This window comes from Ranitomeya variabilis, chromosome 4 (assembly GCF_051348905.1).
Source record: "Ranitomeya variabilis isolate aRanVar5 chromosome 4, aRanVar5.hap1, whole genome shotgun sequence".
Lineage (NCBI taxonomy): Eukaryota > Metazoa > Chordata > Amphibia > Anura > Dendrobatidae > Ranitomeya > Ranitomeya variabilis.
In genome coordinates this window covers 8360533-8379559 of record NC_135235.1, presented here as the reverse complement: position 1 = coordinate 8379559, position 19027 = coordinate 8360533, and the positions used below count along the sequence as shown (strand labels likewise).

Genomic DNA, 19027 nt, shown 5'->3' with positions numbered 1-19027 from the left:
TAACAGTGATAACTCTGAGTACTGATAATGTAGGAGATGTCACCTGCAGTCCTATGTAACTCCACAGATGCCCTGCCCCCTTGTTCGCTTGGTGTGAGTACAGATGATGTAGTGATGTCACCTGCAGTCCTATGTAACACTACAGATAACACAGTGATAACTCTCTGAGTACAGATAATGTAGTAGATGTCACCTGCAGTCCTATGTAACACCACAGATAACACAGTGATAACTGTCTGAGTACAGATGATGTAGTGATGTCACCTGCAGTCCTATGTAACACCACAGATAACACAGTGATAACTCTGAGTACAGATAATGTAGTAGATGTCACCTGCAGTCCTATGTAACACCACAGATAATACAGTGATAACTCTGAGTACAGATAATGTAGTAGATGTCACCTGCAGTCCTATGTAACACCACAGATAACTGTGATAACTCTCTGAGTACAGATGATGTAGTGATGTCACCTGCAGTCCCATGTAACACCAGACGCCCTTGCTCGCTTGGTGTGAGTACTCCTCGGCTGTCCCTTGGTCTTCGTAGCTCTCAATGTTGCCCTCATTGGTGGTTACGTTGCATCAGTTGGATACATTGAATCATTTTCCATGAATGCTCTATGTTGTACCAGTGATCCAAGTAGTATCGTTTCTCCTTGCGGAGAGAGACATGTTAAGCTTGCCGAGATGAGGAGACTTGAAGCCGCAATGCTCCTCTGGGAAATATGCAAACAGTCCCTTCAGAGAGGAAGAGGAGGGAGATCTAGCGATCCTACAAGTCAATGTCGACCCTATACCGCATCTCGTCACATGACTTAGGCTAGGTTCACATTGCGTTAGGGCAATCCGTTTAGCGCTAGCGCTAGCGGATTGCGCTAACGCAATGTTTTTTTGGGGGCCGCGTTTAAGGGTCGCGTTAACGTCCCCGCTCTCGCAGATCCCCGATCTGCGAGAGCGGGGAACGGACCTCGGGCTTGCAGCGTCCGCGGCACGTCACAAAAGAACGGCACATCGCTAGTGTGAGCCGAAAAAGGCACGCGCTAGCGATGCGCTACAGGCGAAATTTACATTGCTGTCAATGGGTGCGCTAACGGACCCGTTGCACGGCGTTAATTGCGACATTTTCGCCGTGCAACGCTGTCCGTTAGCGTGCACACATTAACGCAATGTGAACATTTGGTGCGTGTGCTTGGCTGAGGAGCCAATGGGGACTTTTCCGTCTCATGGAGGTTGCTACCTTTTCCGTCTCTCATGGAGGTTGGTGCCTTTTCCGTCTCTCATGGAGGTTGGTGCCTTTTCCGTCTCTCATGGAGGTTGGTGCCTTTTCCGTCTCTCATGGAGGTTGGTGCCTTTTCCGTCTCTCATGGAGGTTGGTGCCTTTTCCGTCTCTCATGGAGATTGGTGCCTTTTCCGTTTCTCATGGAGGTTGGTGCCTTTTCCGTCTCATGGAGGTTGGTGCCTTTTCCATCTCTCATGGAGGTTGGTGGCTTTTCCGTCTCATGGAGGTTGGTGCCTTTTCCGTCTCTCATGGAGGTTGGTGCCTTTTCCGTCTCTCATGGAGGTTGGTGCCTTTTCCGTCTCTCATGGAGGTTGGTGCCTTTTCCGTCTCTCATGGAGGTTGGTGCCTTTTCCGTCTCTCATGGAGGTTGGTGCCTTTTCCGTCTCTCATGGAGGTTGGTGCCTTTTCCGCCTCTCATGGAGGTTGGTGCCTTTTCCGCCTCTCATGGAGGTTGGTGCCTTTTCCGTCTCTCATGGAGGTTGGTGCCTTTTCCGTCTCTCATGGAGATTGCTGCCTTTTCTGTCTCATGGAGGTTGGTGCCCTTTCCGTCTCTCATGGAGGTTGGTGCCTTTTCCGTCTCTCATGGAGGTTGGTGCCTTTTCCGTCTCTCATGGAGGTTGGTGCCTTTTCCATCTCTCATGGAGGTTGGTGCCTTTTCCGTCTCTCATGGAGGTTGGTGCCTTTTCCGTCTCTCATGGAGATTGGTGCCTTTTCCGTTTCTCATGGAGGTTGGTGCCTTTTCCGTCTCTCATGGAGATTGGTGCCTTTTCCGTCTCTCATGGAGGTTGGTGCCTTTTCCATCTCTCATGGAGGTTGGTGCCTTTTCCGTCTCTCATGGAGGTTGGTGCCTTTTCCGTCTCTCATGGAGGTTGGTGCCTTTTCCGTCTCTCATGGAGGTTGGTGCCTTTTCCGTTTCTCATGGAGGTTGGTGCCTTTTCCGTCCCTCATGGAGGTTGGTGCCTTATCCGTCTCTCATGGAGGTTGGTGCCTTTTCCGTCTCTCATGGAGGTTGGTGCCTTTTCCGTCTCTCATGGAGGTTGGTGCCTTTTCCATCTCTCATGGAGGTTGGTGCCTTTTCCGTCTCTCATGGAGGTTGGTGCCTTTTCCGTCTCTTATGGAGGTTGGTGCCTTTTCCGTCTCTCAAGGAGGTTGGTGCCTTTTCCATCTCTCATGGAGGTTGGTGCCTTTTCTGTCTCTCATGGAGATTGCTGTCTTTTCTGTCTCATGGAGGTTGGTGCCTTTTCCGTCTCTCATGGAGGTTGGTGCCTTTTCCGTCTCTCATGGAGGTTGGTGCCTTTTCCGTCTCTCATGGAGGTTGGTGCCTTTTCCATCTCTCATGGAGGTTGGTGCCTTTTCCGTCTCTCATGGAGGTTGGTGCCTTTTCCATCTCTCATGGAGGTTGGTGCCTTTTCCGTCTCTCATGGAGGTTGGTGCCTTTTCCATCTCTCATGGAGGTTGGTGCCTTTTCCGTCTCTCATGGAGATTGCTGCCTTTTCTGTCTCATGGAGGTTGGTGCCTTTTCCGTCTCTCATGGAGATTGGTGCCTTTTCCGTCTCTCATGGAGGTTGGTGCCTTTTCCGTCTCTCATGGAGATTGGTGCCTTTTCCGTCTCTCATGGAGATTGCTGCCTTTTCTGTCTCATGGAGGTTGGTGCCTTTTCCGTCTCTCATGGAGGTTGGTGCCTTTTCCGTCTCTCATGTTACAAACATAGAAGGAGGGCACCATCAATAGTAGTGGCCAAATAGTACAGGGGATCTACCCAAAAGTATGTCAAACAAATTTAATAAACCAAAGAGAAAAAGAGACATACCAAAATATGGGGAACACCCTGAATATGATAATATATGAAAAAAGTTTATTTATTGCAATCCAAACAACACATACCACATGAACAGTAGTAGCATAAAAACATGAGCATTAAAAACATCAATAGTAAAGACCACCTCAAAGGAAAAAGAGTGAAAACCCCCAGACCGAGGGTCAGGTGCACACAATAACTCCATATAATTCAATAACCGTATTGTTGTAGGACATGACAAAGTGTACTGAAACAATTGGCAAACAAGGTGAAAATACTGTACCTATAGGATAAATAGGAATCAATGCCCCAGTTCGCTAATTGTTACCAAGAATATGATATCACGATATGTCTATATTTAGGAAGTCCACTGGAATAAGTGGACCCTATATGACCAGCCAAACTAAATAGAGCCATTTAGTGCCTATATACCAGTAGACCATAGGCTGGCTTGTCCAGCACTCAGTACACTCAGTGAGGGAGATATTTAACAAACAAGTATAAAACACTTGTGTGTGGCTAATAGGTACATAACATATATGAACAAGCCCCTCAATTCAAGTAGATGAAACAATGCACCCAATATGATAATTATGTCCAACAGGCATAAAAGACAGGTACATGTGCCCACCATGACCATCCATGAGAAAGGTAACTGCTGTCTGCATAGAACAATAGCCAAAAATGTAGCTGACATCTACAACACAAATACATGGGGAGAGGGTGGATACATGACCTGTGAGAGCATGACGGAGCAGTCCAAGATAGAAGATATCACTGCCAACCTATATCGCCGCACTGCAAGTCCCATTACTCATGTCCATAAAAGAAGTGTGCACGACCCCAGAAAAGGTCCAGGGGGGGGGAATTAAAAACCCGACGCGTGTCGCCACCGCTGTGGCTTCATCAGGGGTAAGAAATGGTATGCGCCATGGAGGTTGGTGCCTTTTCCGTCTCTCATGGAGGTTGGTGCCTTTTCCGTCTCTCATGGAGATTGGTGCCTTTTCCGTTTCTCATGAAGGTTGGTGCCTTTTCCGTCTCTCATGGAGATTGGTGCCTTTTCCGTCTCTCATGGAGGTTGGTGCCTTTTCCATCTCTCATGGAGGTTGGTGCCTTTTCCGTCTCTCATGGAGGTTGGTGCCTTTTCCGTTTCTCATGGAGGTTGGTGCCTTTTCCGTCTCTCATGGAGATTGGTGCCTTTTCCGTCTCTCATGGAGGTTGGTGCCTTTTCCATCTCTCATGGAGGTTGGTGCCTTTTCCGTCTCTCATGGAGGTTGGTGCCTTTTCCGTCTCTCATGGAGGTTGGTGCCTTTTCTGTCTCATGGAGGTTGGTGCTTTTTCCGTCTCTCATGGAGATTGGTGCCTTTTCCGTCTCTCATGGAGGTTGGTGCCTTTTCCGTCTCTCATGGAGATTGGTGCCTTTTCCGTCTCTCATGGAGATTGCTGCCTTTTCTGTCTCATGGAGGTTGGTGCTTTTTCCGTCTCTCATGGAGATTGGTGCCTTTTCCGTCTCTCATGGAGGTTGGTGCCTTTTCCGTCTCTCATGGAGATTGGTGCCTTTTCCGTCTCTCATGGAGATTGCTGCCTTTTCTGTCTCATGGAGGTTGGTGCCTTTTCCGTCTCTCATGGAGATTGGTGCCTTTTCCGTCTCTCATGGAGATTGGTGCCTTTTCTGTCTCATGGAGGTTGGTGCCTTTTCCGTCTCTCATGGAGGTTGGTGCCTTTTCCGTCTCTCATGGAGGTTGGTGCCTTTTCCGTCTCTCATGGAGGTTGGTGCCTTTTCCGTCTCTCATGGAGGTTGGTGCCTTTTCCGTCTCTCATGGAGGTTGGTGCCTTTTCCGTCTCTCATGGAGGTTGGTGCCTTTTCATCTTGTTGGCGGCGTTTGTGCGGGGATCTGGTGATTGACGCTTTCATTACTCTCTCATTTCTTGCTGGCGGATCTGGTTCAGTACTGTACAGATATTTTCTGTGTATTTTCGTTAATGATTATTTCATGGCATTGGGCAGGTTCGGTAGCTGCTAATACTTCTAATGACCCTATGGATACAAGCACAGCCGTCCTTCAGGTGACTGTCTGCAGCTGCTCTCTGTACAGGAACACTACTTCTGGCCATTTTTTGACTTGTATCACACATTTCACCAGTTTCCCTCCGGCAGTCTCCATCTCAAATTGTCAGGTTGTCGTTGATCCAGGGGGTGATTGTTAGTGGTCTGTGAACTAGTGGCTGGAGATTACTTGATATGAGGTTTCCTGTACACAGATATGATGGCTTCCTCCTCTCCGACCTCTATGTAGCACATATTCAGAACAAGCAGCAGCATGGTGGACTTTATACACCCTACTGAGCAGTGTAGCTGTGATTCTAAAACTGGGGTGACCATGAAATAAAACACCTACCGGAAGCAGCAGCTCCATAGAGGCCATCAAACAGTAGTACTGAGCAATATAGACGTGAATCCAGCATCGAGGAGAGATAAAAACTTTCTAGAAAGAATCTGCATATTGAAGGATATTAAAGAATAGTTTTGAGCAGAGTAGATGTCAATCCAGCTCTAGTGTGAAATAACACATGAAATCAGCAACATGTAAGATATGTTCCAGCAGGACTGAGCGGTGCAGCATTAAATTCAGTTCTGGGGTGAGAGAACAAACTGCTGAAAATCAGAAACTGGAATTGATTCATTACATAGCATAAGCAGGCTCGGACTGGCCCATAGGGTAACAGGGGAATCCCCCGGTGGCCCCTGTGCACATCTGGGCCCCATCCCCCCTGTATGGGCAGTGCTTGGCATAATTCACATGATTCACTCTGTACAGAAATAAAGCAGCGTCTCATCATCCATTAACCAAACTGCCAGTGTATTATTATATAGAGGTAAATGTGAGATGGAGGGAGTGTAATGTATGCAGGTGAACAGTGGCCCCCAAAGTCAGTGTCACTGGTGGGCCCGTGTCACCCCAGCCCGACACTGAACATAAGGTACACATTTTTTATGATATCTCACATTGTAATAAATCAATATGTGGTATGAAGCTGGATCATTGTATCGCAGTCACTTATACTTCATGCCGTTTGGAAACTTTTGTGAAGCACAAAATGTCTAAAGTGTTGTTTAATGTACGTACAGTAGCATCCGCCCGATCGCCGTCTCCCCCGGGTTCTCGTGCCGCTCTGCACCTTTTCTGAGCCACATGACTTCAATTCCAGCTCGGCGGATGACACTGAGGTCTATGTGTGAGCCGGGCGTCATTGTAGGTCTACAGGGCCTGGTTCTCGTCCTGTCGCTCCATCGACTTACATTGTAAAAGCCGCTTCACAGTGAGGTCACGGAACTGAAGTCACAGGGGTGAAAAGAGGTAAAAGAGGTACCGGAGCGATGCTGGACCACATTTCCACATTCTTAAGTGGGACTCCATAGCATCAAGATCATATCTCCACACCTCCGCCCCATATATTCACACCTCCACTCCATACCTCCATTCCATACCTCCACACTTTCACTCCATCTCCCCACTCTATACCTCCACTCCATACCTCCACCCCATATATTCACACCTTCACTCCATACCTCCATACCTCCACTCCATATCTCCACTCCATACCTCCACACCGCCACTCCATACCTCCACCCCATATATTCACACCTTCACTCCATACCTCCACTCCATATCTCCACTCCATACCTCCACACCGCCACTCCATACCTCCACCCCATATATTCACACCTTCACTCCATACCTCCATACCTCCACTCCATATCTCCACTCCATACCTCCACACCGCCACTCCATACCTCCGCCCCATATATTCACACCTCCACTCCATACCTCCACACTTTCACTCCATCTCCCCACTCTATACCTCCACTCCATACCTCCACCCCATATATTCACACCTTCACTCCATACCTCCACTCCATACCTCCACACCGCCACACCTCCACTCCATACCTCCACCCCATATATTCACACCTTCACTCCATACCTCCACTTCATACCTCCATACCTCCACTCCATATCTCCACTCCATACCTCCACAGCGCCACACCTCCACTCCATACCTCCACTCTATACCTCCACTCTATACCTCCACCCCATTTATTCACACCTTCACTCCATATCTCCACTCCATACCTCCACACCTCCACTCCATACCTCCATTCCATACCTCCACACTTTCACTCCATCTCTCCACTCCATACCTCCACTCCATACCTCCACTCCATACCTCCACTCCATACCTCCACTCCATATCTCCACACCTGCACTCCATATCTCCACTCCATATCTCCACTCCATACCTCCACACCTCCACTCCATACCTCCATTCCATACCTCCACACTTTCACTCCATCTCCCCACTCTATACCTCCACTCTATACCTCCACTCCATACCTCCACTCCATACCTCCACTCCATACCTCCACTCCATATCTCCACACCTCCACTCCATATCTCCACTCCATACCTCCACTCCATATCTCCACTGCATACCTCTACACCTCCACTCCATACAGTTATATGTAAAAGTTTGGGCACCCCTATTAATCTTAAGCTTAATGTTTTATAAAAATTGTTTTTTTTTGCAGCAGCTATTTCAGCTTCATATATCTAATAACTGTTGGACACAGTAATGTTTCTGCCTTGAAATGAGGTTTATTGTACTAACAGAAAATGTGCAATCTGCATTCAAACACAATTTGACCGGTGCATAAGTATGGGCACCCTTATCATTTTCTTGTTTTAAATACTCCTACCTACTTTTTACTGACTTACTAAAGCACTTTTTTTGGTTTTGTATCCTCATTGAGCTTTGAACTTCATAGCCAGGTGTATGCAATCATGAGAAAAGCTACTTAAAGTGGCCACTTGCAAGTTGTTCTCCTGTTTGAATCTCCTCTGAAGAGTGGCATCATGGGCTCCTCAAAACAACTGTCAAATGATCTGAAAACAAATATTATTCAACATAGTTGTTCAGGGGAAGGATACAAAAAGCTGTCTAAGAGATTTAACCTCTCAACTTCCACTGTGAGGAACATAGTAAGGAAATGGAAGAACACTGGTACAGTTCTTGTTAAGGCCAAAAGTGGCAGGCCAAGAAAAACATCAGAAAGGCAGAGAAGAAGAATGGTGAGATCAGTCAAGGACAGTCCTCAGACCACCTCCAGAGAGCTGCAGCATCAACTTGCTGCAGATGGTGTCACTGTGCATCGGTCAACTATACAACGCACTTTGCACAAGGAGAAGCTGTATGGGAGAGTGATGCGAAAGAAGCCGTTTCTGCAAGCACGCCACAAACAGAGTCGGCTGAGGTATGCAAAAGCACGTTTGGAGAAGCCAATTTCTTTTTGGAAGAAGGTCCTGTGGACTGATGAAACCAAGATTGAGTTGTTTGGTCATACAAAAAGGCGTTATGCATGGCGGCAAAAAAACACAGCATTCCAAGAAAAACACTTGCTACCCACAGTAAAATTTGGTGGAGGTTCCATCATGCTTTGGGGCTGAGTGGCCAATGCCGGCACCGGGAATCTTGTTACAGTTGAGGGACGCATGGATTCCTCTCAGTATCAGCAGATTCTTGACAATAATGTTCATGAATCAGTGACAAAGTTGAAGTTACACAGGGGATGGATCTTTCAGCAAGACAATGATCCAAAACACCGCTCCAAATCTACTCAGGCATTCATGCAGAGGAACAATTACACTGTTCTGGAATGGCCATCCCAGTCCTCAGACCTGAATATCATTGAACATCTGTGGGATCATTTGAAGAGGGCTGTCCATGCTCGGCGACCATCAAACTTAACTGAACTGGAATTGTTCTGTAAAGAGGAATGGTCAAAAATACCTTCATCCAGGAACTCATTAAAAGCTACAGGAAGCGACTAGAGGCTGTTATTTTTGCAAAAGGAGGATCTACTAAATATTAATGTCACTTTTCTGGTGAGGTGCCCATACTTATGCACCTGTCAAATTTTGTTTGAATGCAGATTGCACATTTTCTGTTAGTACAATAAGCCTCATTTCAAGGCAGAAACATTACTGTGACCAACAGTTATTAGATATATGAAACTGAAGTAGCTGTTTTTATAAAACATTAAGCTTAAGATTAATAGGGGTGCCCAAACTTTTTCATATAACTGTACCTACACTCCATACCTCCACACCTCCACTCCACACCTCCAATCCATATCTCCATACCTCCACACCTCCACTCCATACCTCCACTCCATATCTCCACTCCATACCTCCACTCCATACCTCCACTCCATATCTCCACTCCATACCTCCACTCCTCCATACCTCCACTCCATATCTCCACACCTCCACTCCATATCTCCACTCCATACCTCCACTCCATACCTCCACACCTCCACTCCACACCTCCACTCCATACCTCCACACCTCCACTCTATACCTCCATACCTCCACTCCATATCTCCATACCTCCACACCTCCACTCCATACCTCCACTCCATATCTCCACTCCATACCTCCATACCTCCACTCCATACCTCCACACCTCCACTCCGTATCTCCATACCTCCACTCCATATCTCCACTCCATATCTCCACTCCATACCTCCACTCCATATCTCCACTCCATACCTCCACTCCATACCTCCACTCCATATCTCCACTCCATACCTCCACTCCATACCTCCACACCTCCACTCCATACCTCCATACCTCCACTCCATATCTCCACTCCATACCTCCACTCCATACCTCCACACCTCCACTCCATATCTCCACTCCATACCTCCACTCCATGCCTCCACTCCATATCTCCACTCCATGCCTCCACACCTCCACTCCATATCTCCACTCCATACCTCCACACCTCCACTCCGTATCTCCATACCTCCACTCCATATCTCCACTCCATACCTCCACTCCGTACCTCCACACCTCCACTCCGTATCTCCATACCTCCACTCCATACCTCCACTCCATATCTCCACTCCATACCTCCACTCCATACCTCCACACCTCCACTCCATATCTCCACTCCATACCTCCACACCTCCACTCCGTATCTCCATACCTCCACTCCACACCTCCACTCCATATCTCCACTCCATATCTCCACTCCATACCTCCGCTCCATACCTCCACTCCATACCTCCACTCCATACCTCCACTCTATATCTCCACTCCATATCTCCACTCCATACCTCCACTCCATACCTCCACTCCATACCTCCATACCTCCACTCCATACCTCCACACCTCCACTCCATATCTCCACTCCATACCTCCACACCTCCACTCCATACCTCCACTCCATACCTCCACTCCATGCCTCCACTCCATGCCTCCACTCCATGCCTCCACTCCATATCTCCACTCCATGCCTCCACTCCATGCCTCCACTCCATGCCTCCACTCCATATCTCCACTCCATGCCTCCACTCCATGCCTCCACTCCATGCCTCCACTCCATATCTCCACTCCATGCCTCCACTCCATACCTCCACTCCATACCTCCACTCCATACCTCCACTCCATATCTCCACTCCATACCTCCACTCCATGCCTCCACTCCATATCTCCACTCCATGCCTCCACTCCATGCCTCCACTCCATGCCTCCACTCCATGCCTCCACTCCATGCCTCCACTCCATATCTCCACTCCATGCCTCCACTCCATATCTCCACTCCATGCCTCCACTCCATGCCTCCACTCCATGCCTCCACTCCATGCCTCCACTCCATGCCTCCACTCCACACCTCCACTCCATACCTCCACTCCATACCTCCACTCCATACCTCCACTCCATATCTCCACTCCATACCTCCACTCCATGCCTCCACTCCATATCTCCACTCCATGCCTCCATACCTCCACTCCATACCTCCACTCCATATCTCCACTCCATACCTCCACTCCATGCCTCCACTCCATGCCTCCACTCCATGCCTCCACACCTCCACTCCATACCTCCACACCTCCACTCCATATCTCCACAAGCAAAGCTAAGGAGCTCTGCCCGGCGTCTTAATAACATTCGGGAAGGTAACCACAAGGAGGCCACATTCAGGCTCCATTCTTCGTGCAGAATATTCTGATGCAGAGGGACATTGCTTTATTGCAGCTTTCTGTTGGTGTTCATTACATCCGCATGTAGCAGTAATTTTGGGGATGTGATGGATATCGGCTTCGCCTGTTACTTTACCCCTTCCTCAGATTCAGCTACATATCAGCTCACTTCACCAGCTGTTCTGTATGAATCCATTCCAGTTGTTCCTCTTACATTTTGAGATGGAAGCGTCATTGCAAATACAAAGTATCATGTTCTAAAGCAATATCAATACTGCAATATTTTACCGACGAGTCCTGGATCTACGGTATAAGTTTGGATAGCAGAAGTATACTGTAATTGTATTTGTGGGAATATGCATCTCATTGGAGCTATGTCCTGTAAAATCCTTCCAAATATTTGGTGCATTAGGCGCGGTCAATGAAGAGGGCGATTGTATTATTAAACTCCTCTATAAGATTAGGAGACAATTCTGAGTCTCTTCCTGAATACGGAAGGAAATGTTCATCCACGTCCAGCTTCAGATGGGTCTGAGAAGGCCTTAGTTATTTTAAAGAAAGCTTGGATAATTCAGGTAAGGGCCAGACAACATGGAAAGGGTCTTTGAAAAGGTCAGAATGATTTGGACAAAGTCTAGATGACGTTTAGAAGTTCAGCATGTTTGGGGGAATGTCCACGTGATTTTGGTGGAAGATCAAATTATTTGGGAAAAATCTTGAGATTCCAGGGAATTACAGAAGATAAAGTCTGGATGAGTTAGAGAATGTGCATGCTTAGAGGAGTTGGGCTGATTTGTAAAAGTTCTGGATATTTTGGGGAGGTCTGAATGATCTGGGGGAAGTTCAGGTGTTTTGATGAATCTTCAGGATATTTAAGGATGGTCAAGATGAATTGGGGAATGTTTCAGTGATTTGGAGAAGGTCAATATGGCCTGAGATGCTTCCAGATAGTGGCAGGAATTTTATGGTGATTCTGAGACGGTCCTGATGATTTGGTTAAGACCCTGATGAATTTGTGAAAGCTCAGAATCTGGAGACAGCCCGGATGATTTGGGAAAGGATTGTCTTTTCAATATTCATTTCCAAACAAGGGATTATCCCAGCTGTCCTTCAAGTTTAAAAATTGCGAATACTTTTAATTTATTTTTTTATTTTCCAACCTTCACTTTGGGAAAGATCGTATCATGGAAATTCTAAAACATTTTATAAAAAAAAATAGAAATCCTTTGTCTTGTCCTTGTCCTCAGACTCCATGGCCCATCGGGGCTTCAGTTGAGCTTCTGTCTGTTTCTCTCCTTAGTTCTTCCAAAGTTTGATGTGTTTATAGAAGGTCCCAGTTCCATCTCCATTTTGGATGACAAAGTCTCTATGTCGGTGTCAGCCTTGTAAGTTTTACTTCTTGAATTCCAGTCCAGAAAAGTTCTACCATGATCTCCAGATCCTGATGGTTTGTAATCCTCATTCTGTCCACATTTTTACCTCTGGGATATTCTTTCTTGGGTTAGGTCTTGAGGTAATATATAGCCAGACTCCAATCATTGTATTTTGGTGATGGTGGTGGTCCTTTCCTTCTTTCTTTTTATCCCTTCATCTCTTTATTTATGTTATAGATATACATATGGAGAGAAAGTGCCAGGAAACGTGACCCTTAAAGTCAGCCAAAAGAAGAGACCGAGATACTGGGGCTGGAGGATGGCAGTGGCGGAAAATGACGATAAAGAAATCCTCTCCTTTACCCATAATGGCAAGGTAAGGCGGGCCTCATCACACGGAGGTCCCACTCTATAGGTTCTAAGTGATCCATAGGACTCGGGCGATTTAAGGGAAGGACTGGTGTGGAAACGTCTTGTACTATTGAAGGCAGGGCCGGTTTTAGACAAATTGGGGCCCTGGGCAAAATTCAAAGTCTGGGCCCCAATCATGAAACATTCCACCAACAACACTGTTAGGCCCCTTCACATGTCCATATAAAACACATACGTGTTACACTGATATTGGTGTCACCAGTGTTTTCAATCAGCGTGTCGTCCATGTGCCACCCGTGCTTTTCCGGTATGGATAATGGAAATTAAATTACAAAGCTTCTCACATACTTTCTATGTTAAACACGAACGGCACACAGATGGCACACACAGCACACGAACGGCTCACCTACAGCACAAGGATGGCTCATGGATGGCACACACAGCACACGGACGGCTCATGGATGGTACACACAGCACACGGACGGCACACATACAGCACACGGACGGCTCATGGATGGCAAACACAACACACGGACGGCTCATGGATGGTACACACAGCACATGGACGGCTCATTGATGGCACACACAGCACACGGACGGCACACACACAGCACACGGACGGCTCATGGATGGCACACACAGCACACGGACGGCTCATGGATGGCAAACACAACACACGGACGGCTCATGGATGGCACACACAGCACATGGACGGCTCATTGATGGCACACACAGCACATGGACGGCACACACAGCACACGGACGGCTCATGGATGGCACACACAGCACACGAACGGCTCACCTACAGCACAAGGATGGCTCATGGATGGCACACACAGCACACGAACGGCTCACCTACAGCACAAGGATGGCTCATGGATGGCACACACAGCACATGGACGGCTCATGGATGGCACACACAGCACACGGACGGCACACACACAGCACACGGACGGCTCATGGATGGCACACACAGCACATAGACGGCTCATGGATGGCACACAGCACACGGACGGCACACACACAGCACACGGATGGCTCATGGATGGCACACACAGCACACGAATGGCTCACCTACAGCACAAGGATGGCTCATGGATGGCACACACAGCACACGGACGGCACACATACAGCACACGGACGGCTCATGGATGGCAAACACAACACACGGACGGCTCATGGATGGCACACACAGCACATGGACGGCTCATTGATGGCACACACAGCACATGGACGGCACACACAGCACACGGACGGCTCATGGATGGCACACACAGCACACGAACGGCTCACCTACAGCACAAGGATGGCTCATGGATGGCACACACAGCACATGGACGGCACACATACAGCACACGGACGGCTCATGGATGGCAAACACAACACACGGACGGCTCATGGATGGCACACACAGCACATGGACGGCTCATTGATGGCACACACAGCACATGGACGGCACACACAGCACACGGACGGCTCATGGATGGCACACACAGCACACGAACGGCTCACCTACAGCACAAGGATGGCTCATGGATGGCACACACAGCACACGAACGGCTCACCTACAGCACAAGGATGGCTCATGGATGGCACACACAGCACATAGACGGCTCATGGATGGCACACACAGCACACGGACGGCACACATACAGCACACGGCCGGCTCATTGATGGCACACACAGCACATAGACGGCTCATTGATGGCACACACAGCACATGGATGGCTCATTGATGGCACACACAGCACACGGACGGCACACATACAGCACACGGACGGCTCATTGATGGCACACACAGCACACGGACGGCTCATTGATGGCACACACAGCACACGGACGGCACACATACAGCACACGGACGGCTCATGGATGGCACACACAGCACATGGACGGCTCATTGATGGCACACACAGCACATGGACGGCACACACAGCACACGGACGGCTCATGGATGGCACACACAGCACACGAACGGCTCACCTACAGCACAAGGATGGCTCATGGATGGCACACACAGCACACGGACGGCACACATACAGCACACGGACGGCTCATGGATGGCAAACACAACACACGGACGGCTCATGGATGGCACACACAGCACATGGACGGCTCATTGATGGCACACACAGCACATGGACGGCACACACAGGACACGGACGGCTCATGGATGGCACACACAGCACACGAACGGCTCACCTACAGCACAAGGATGGCTCATGGATGGCACACACAGCACACGAACGGCTCACCTACAGCACACGGACGGCTCATTGATGGCACACACAGCACACGGACGGCACACATACAGCACACGGACGGCTCATTGATGGCACACACAGCACACGGACGGCTCATTGATGGCACACACAGCACACGGACGGCACACATACAGCACACAGACGGCTCATTGATGGCACACACAGCACACGGACGGCTCATTGATGGCACACACAGCACATGGATGGCTCATTGATGGTACACACAGCACACGGACGGCACACATACAGCAAACGGACGGCTCATTGATGGCACACATACAGCACACGGCCGGCTCATTGATGGCACACACAGCACATAGACGGCTCATTGATGGCACACACAGCACATGGACGGCACACACAGCACATGGACGGCTCATGGATGGTACACACAGCTCACGGACAGCTCATGGATGGCACATACAACACAAGGACGGCTCATGGATGGCACACACAGCACACGGACGGCACACGTACAGCACACGGATGACTCATGTATGGCACACACAGCACATGGACGGTTCATGGATGGCACACACAGCACACGGACGGCACATGTATGGCACACGTACAGCACACGGCTCACGTACGGCATGATTATATGGACCCATAGACTTGTATTGGCTCTTGTCATCTGTGTTGCTGGGAAAACATGCACATGAGTGTAGCACCATAAGTTAAGCCGGTTTCACACATCTGTGTCTCCGGTACGTATGGTGAGAGTTTTTTCACGTACCGGAGACACTGACACACTTTCAAATTCAAATGATTGGGTCTATGCACATGTCAGCGTGGTGCTGTTCCCCGGCGGCTGGTGCTGAATGCAGCTGTCATTATTCTCCCCTGCTCTGCCGACGAGCAGCGTGAGCAGGGGAGAATGAATGAATGAAAAACCCAACGTGCGGTCCGCCTCTCTGTTTTTAAACCAACCCGGCAAAACTCACAGGTGCGGGCTGCTATTCTCAGGCTGGTAAGGGGCCATGGATATGGGCCCCAGCAACCTAAAAACAGCAGACCGCAGCTGCCCAGAAAAGGAGCATCTATTAGAGGAGAGAAGTAGCGCTATTTCCCCAGCGGCAGTCCATGTGGTACTGATGCGGCACACAGTTGCCACACGTGTGCCGCACGTAGTACACACACGGACACTGATATCTCCGGTACCAGACATATCAGGACGTGTGAAACCGGCCTTAAATAGGGCACATGTGGCATCCATGAAAGACATGATACACGGTCATGTAAGAAAACATTAGCAGAACTGCCGTCTTTTTCTACATCCTACCTCACAAACGGCAGAATAAAAAGAGATTTTAAAAAAAGCTCCTACATGTCCCCCAACCTCCTCTGCTAAATCCCCTCTGGCTCCGTGGCCAATGGTTTGGGGTCCCTGATGGTTATTATTCACTTTGCCGCTATAATATAAGGTGCAGTCACAAAACCACTGCAGCCCAGTGCTAAGACTGGCAGAGACCGCCGGAGCCACAAGACCACTGCAGCCCAGTGCTAAGACTGGTGGAGACCCCTGGAGCCACGAGACCACTGCAGCCCAGTGCTAAGACTGGCAGAGACCTCTGGAGCCACAAGGCCACTGCAGCCCAGTGCTAAGACTGGCAGAGACCCCAGGAGCCACAAGACCACTGCAGCCCAGTGCTAAGACTGGCGGAGACCCCAGGAACCACAAGACCACTGCAGCCCAGTGCTAAGACTGACTGAGACCCCCCGCAGCCACAAGACCACTGCAGCCCAGTGCTAAGATTGGCGGAGACCCCCTGGAGTGCAGAAACCGGTCCATCACCACCCGTTCTACCATCTGCGCAGGCATACAGGACTCTGGCTGCAGTCACTTCTGGACCAGGTGCAACAGGTCAAACATTCGGGAGCATGGTGGTTTGTCCTGGTGATACGCCCAGCGGTGAACCCGCGGTGCCCTGAGAGTCATTGTTACCCCAAAGCGTGCAAGAATCTCCGATTTTAGCTTGTCATACTCTTTGGCGTCCTGCAGAGCTAAATCATACTATGGCTTCTGAGGTTCTCCCATCAAGTATGGCCCCAGTACCTCTGCCCACTGCAGAAAAAAACAAGTAGGATAAAGACAGCGCAATAGGGTTTTATCCAAAGGAGATAAAGCTGTTTAAATAAAGTTATACTAGCCTGGTTTATTGTGTATACACAACAGTTCAATCACTTATACATCCGGCTGCTGCAGGTCCAACGGGTCATCAGACCGAGAACACACAGATAGGGAGGATTTGTGGATAATCTGCGCTGCTGGAATCATACATAATAATTCCAAATCCAGACAGAAAGTACCTGCGGATATTCTTTATTTAATCTACGCATTTCGAAGTACTACAGAATTTTTCATCAGGACAAGAAAATCAGCGCTCACCACCATGCAGATACATTGATGAACGTTGATGAACTTTGATACATCAGGTGTCCATCACTTGTCTATTTGGCTCCAAGACGTGAACTTGTATCACTGTAGATGTACCTGCATGGTGGTGAGCCCTGCTTTTCTTGTCCCGATGAAGAAGTCTATAGTACTTCGAAACGCGTAGATTAAATAAAGAATAACCGCAGGTACTTTCTGTGTGGATTTGGATTCATTATATGGGATTCCAGCAGCGCAGATTATCCACAAATCCTCCACTGCTCTGGGACTTTCTCCCTCTCGGCGACCCTTTCAAACACCATCAAGAAAGCCTCAACGTCATCTCCGCGGATCATTTTCTGCAACAAAAATGCAGAAAATGCCTTCCGGGCGTGGGCTTCATCAGCTGGACCTGGGTTGGGGCACTCATCCTGTCCTGGATGGCGGTTGCCAGAAGCTGCATCTGCTGCCATTGCCTGTTGGTCTCTTGCTGTTGCTGCTGCGACTGGACCAGGTGTTTCAGCAGGTCCTCCATCTTGTCTGGCGATGCTTGCTGGCTTGCAACAGACTTAACCCAGGACAGGCAGTCCCTCCTGTAGCTGTCTCTCGTCTCTGCTGGGAACGCTGCTTGCACGTCTAGCACCATTTGTAGGGGTTTAACTCACTCGGGTGCAATGGGAGGAAAACTGGAGGCTCGTTCCTTTAAAAATTCATGTGAAGTTTATTGCTTCATAAAACCCAGAAGCAAAACAGTAAACAAACATCCTTTAGATCAGGCAAACAAAATACAAAATGTCCATAGCAGGGCTCTGATCCTCCAGGCCTGTGGGCACACAGGCTGGGCTAGTGTCCAGTATTCAGGCTCGGTATGGAGCCAAACACACAGGAGGCCTTCTCCCTCCCAACTCACAGACCATATGCCAAATAACAGCCTCCATTATATAGGCTGTAACCACACCCAGAGGAGAGGAGGAAGGGACACAGACAGGGCTGCAGGCATTTTCCTGCCCCGGTGTCTGACTTCTGCTGTGCTGTGAAACGACCCCTCCCCTTCACTCTCAACTTCCCCACTGCGGGGGAGGGAGATGGGGGAGAGGGAGAGAGACGTTCCAGGACTACAGAGGATGTACAGCATTATTCACTGTAAGTAATGCTGTACACTGTCTGAGCACATCATAAAGGGCTGAAGACACAGGGGTCCCCCTTTGTGGGTGGGGGCCCTAGGCATCTACCTTGTTCGCCTTCCCTAAACGGCGGCCCTGATTGAAGGTCCCCTGACAAATCATGTAAAGGCCATATTTAGCTGATATTATGGGGACTCAAGAGAATCCCCACTTCCCTAGGTAGAACTTGATCTTGGGTCCGTTTCCTTGGTTGCCCCAATAGAGAGTTTTACCTCCTTGCTATGTTTGCCCTTCACAAACCCAACAAATTGTGGGGTTCATTTGCGCTAGTCCAAACCCTTTAAAATAGCATAAGGTCATTGTAAAGGCACGTGGGGTCGGTGGGCAGTCCAGT

General features: G+C 49.0%; 1 protein-coding gene across 1 annotated transcript in view; it reads left to right on the top strand.

Annotated features, from left to right (window-relative positions):
* The window catches only part of LOC143769415 (alpha-2-macroglobulin-like protein 1), a 305150-nt gene that overhangs the window by 54595 nt on the left and 231528 nt on the right, over positions 1-19027 (top strand). The window contains exons 8-9 of the mRNA XM_077257911.1: positions 12427-12511; positions 12737-12875. Of these exons, the coding sequence (XP_077114026.1) occupies positions 12427-12511; positions 12737-12875 (224 nt within the window). The remainder of the gene's footprint in view (positions 1-12426; positions 12512-12736; positions 12876-19027) is intronic.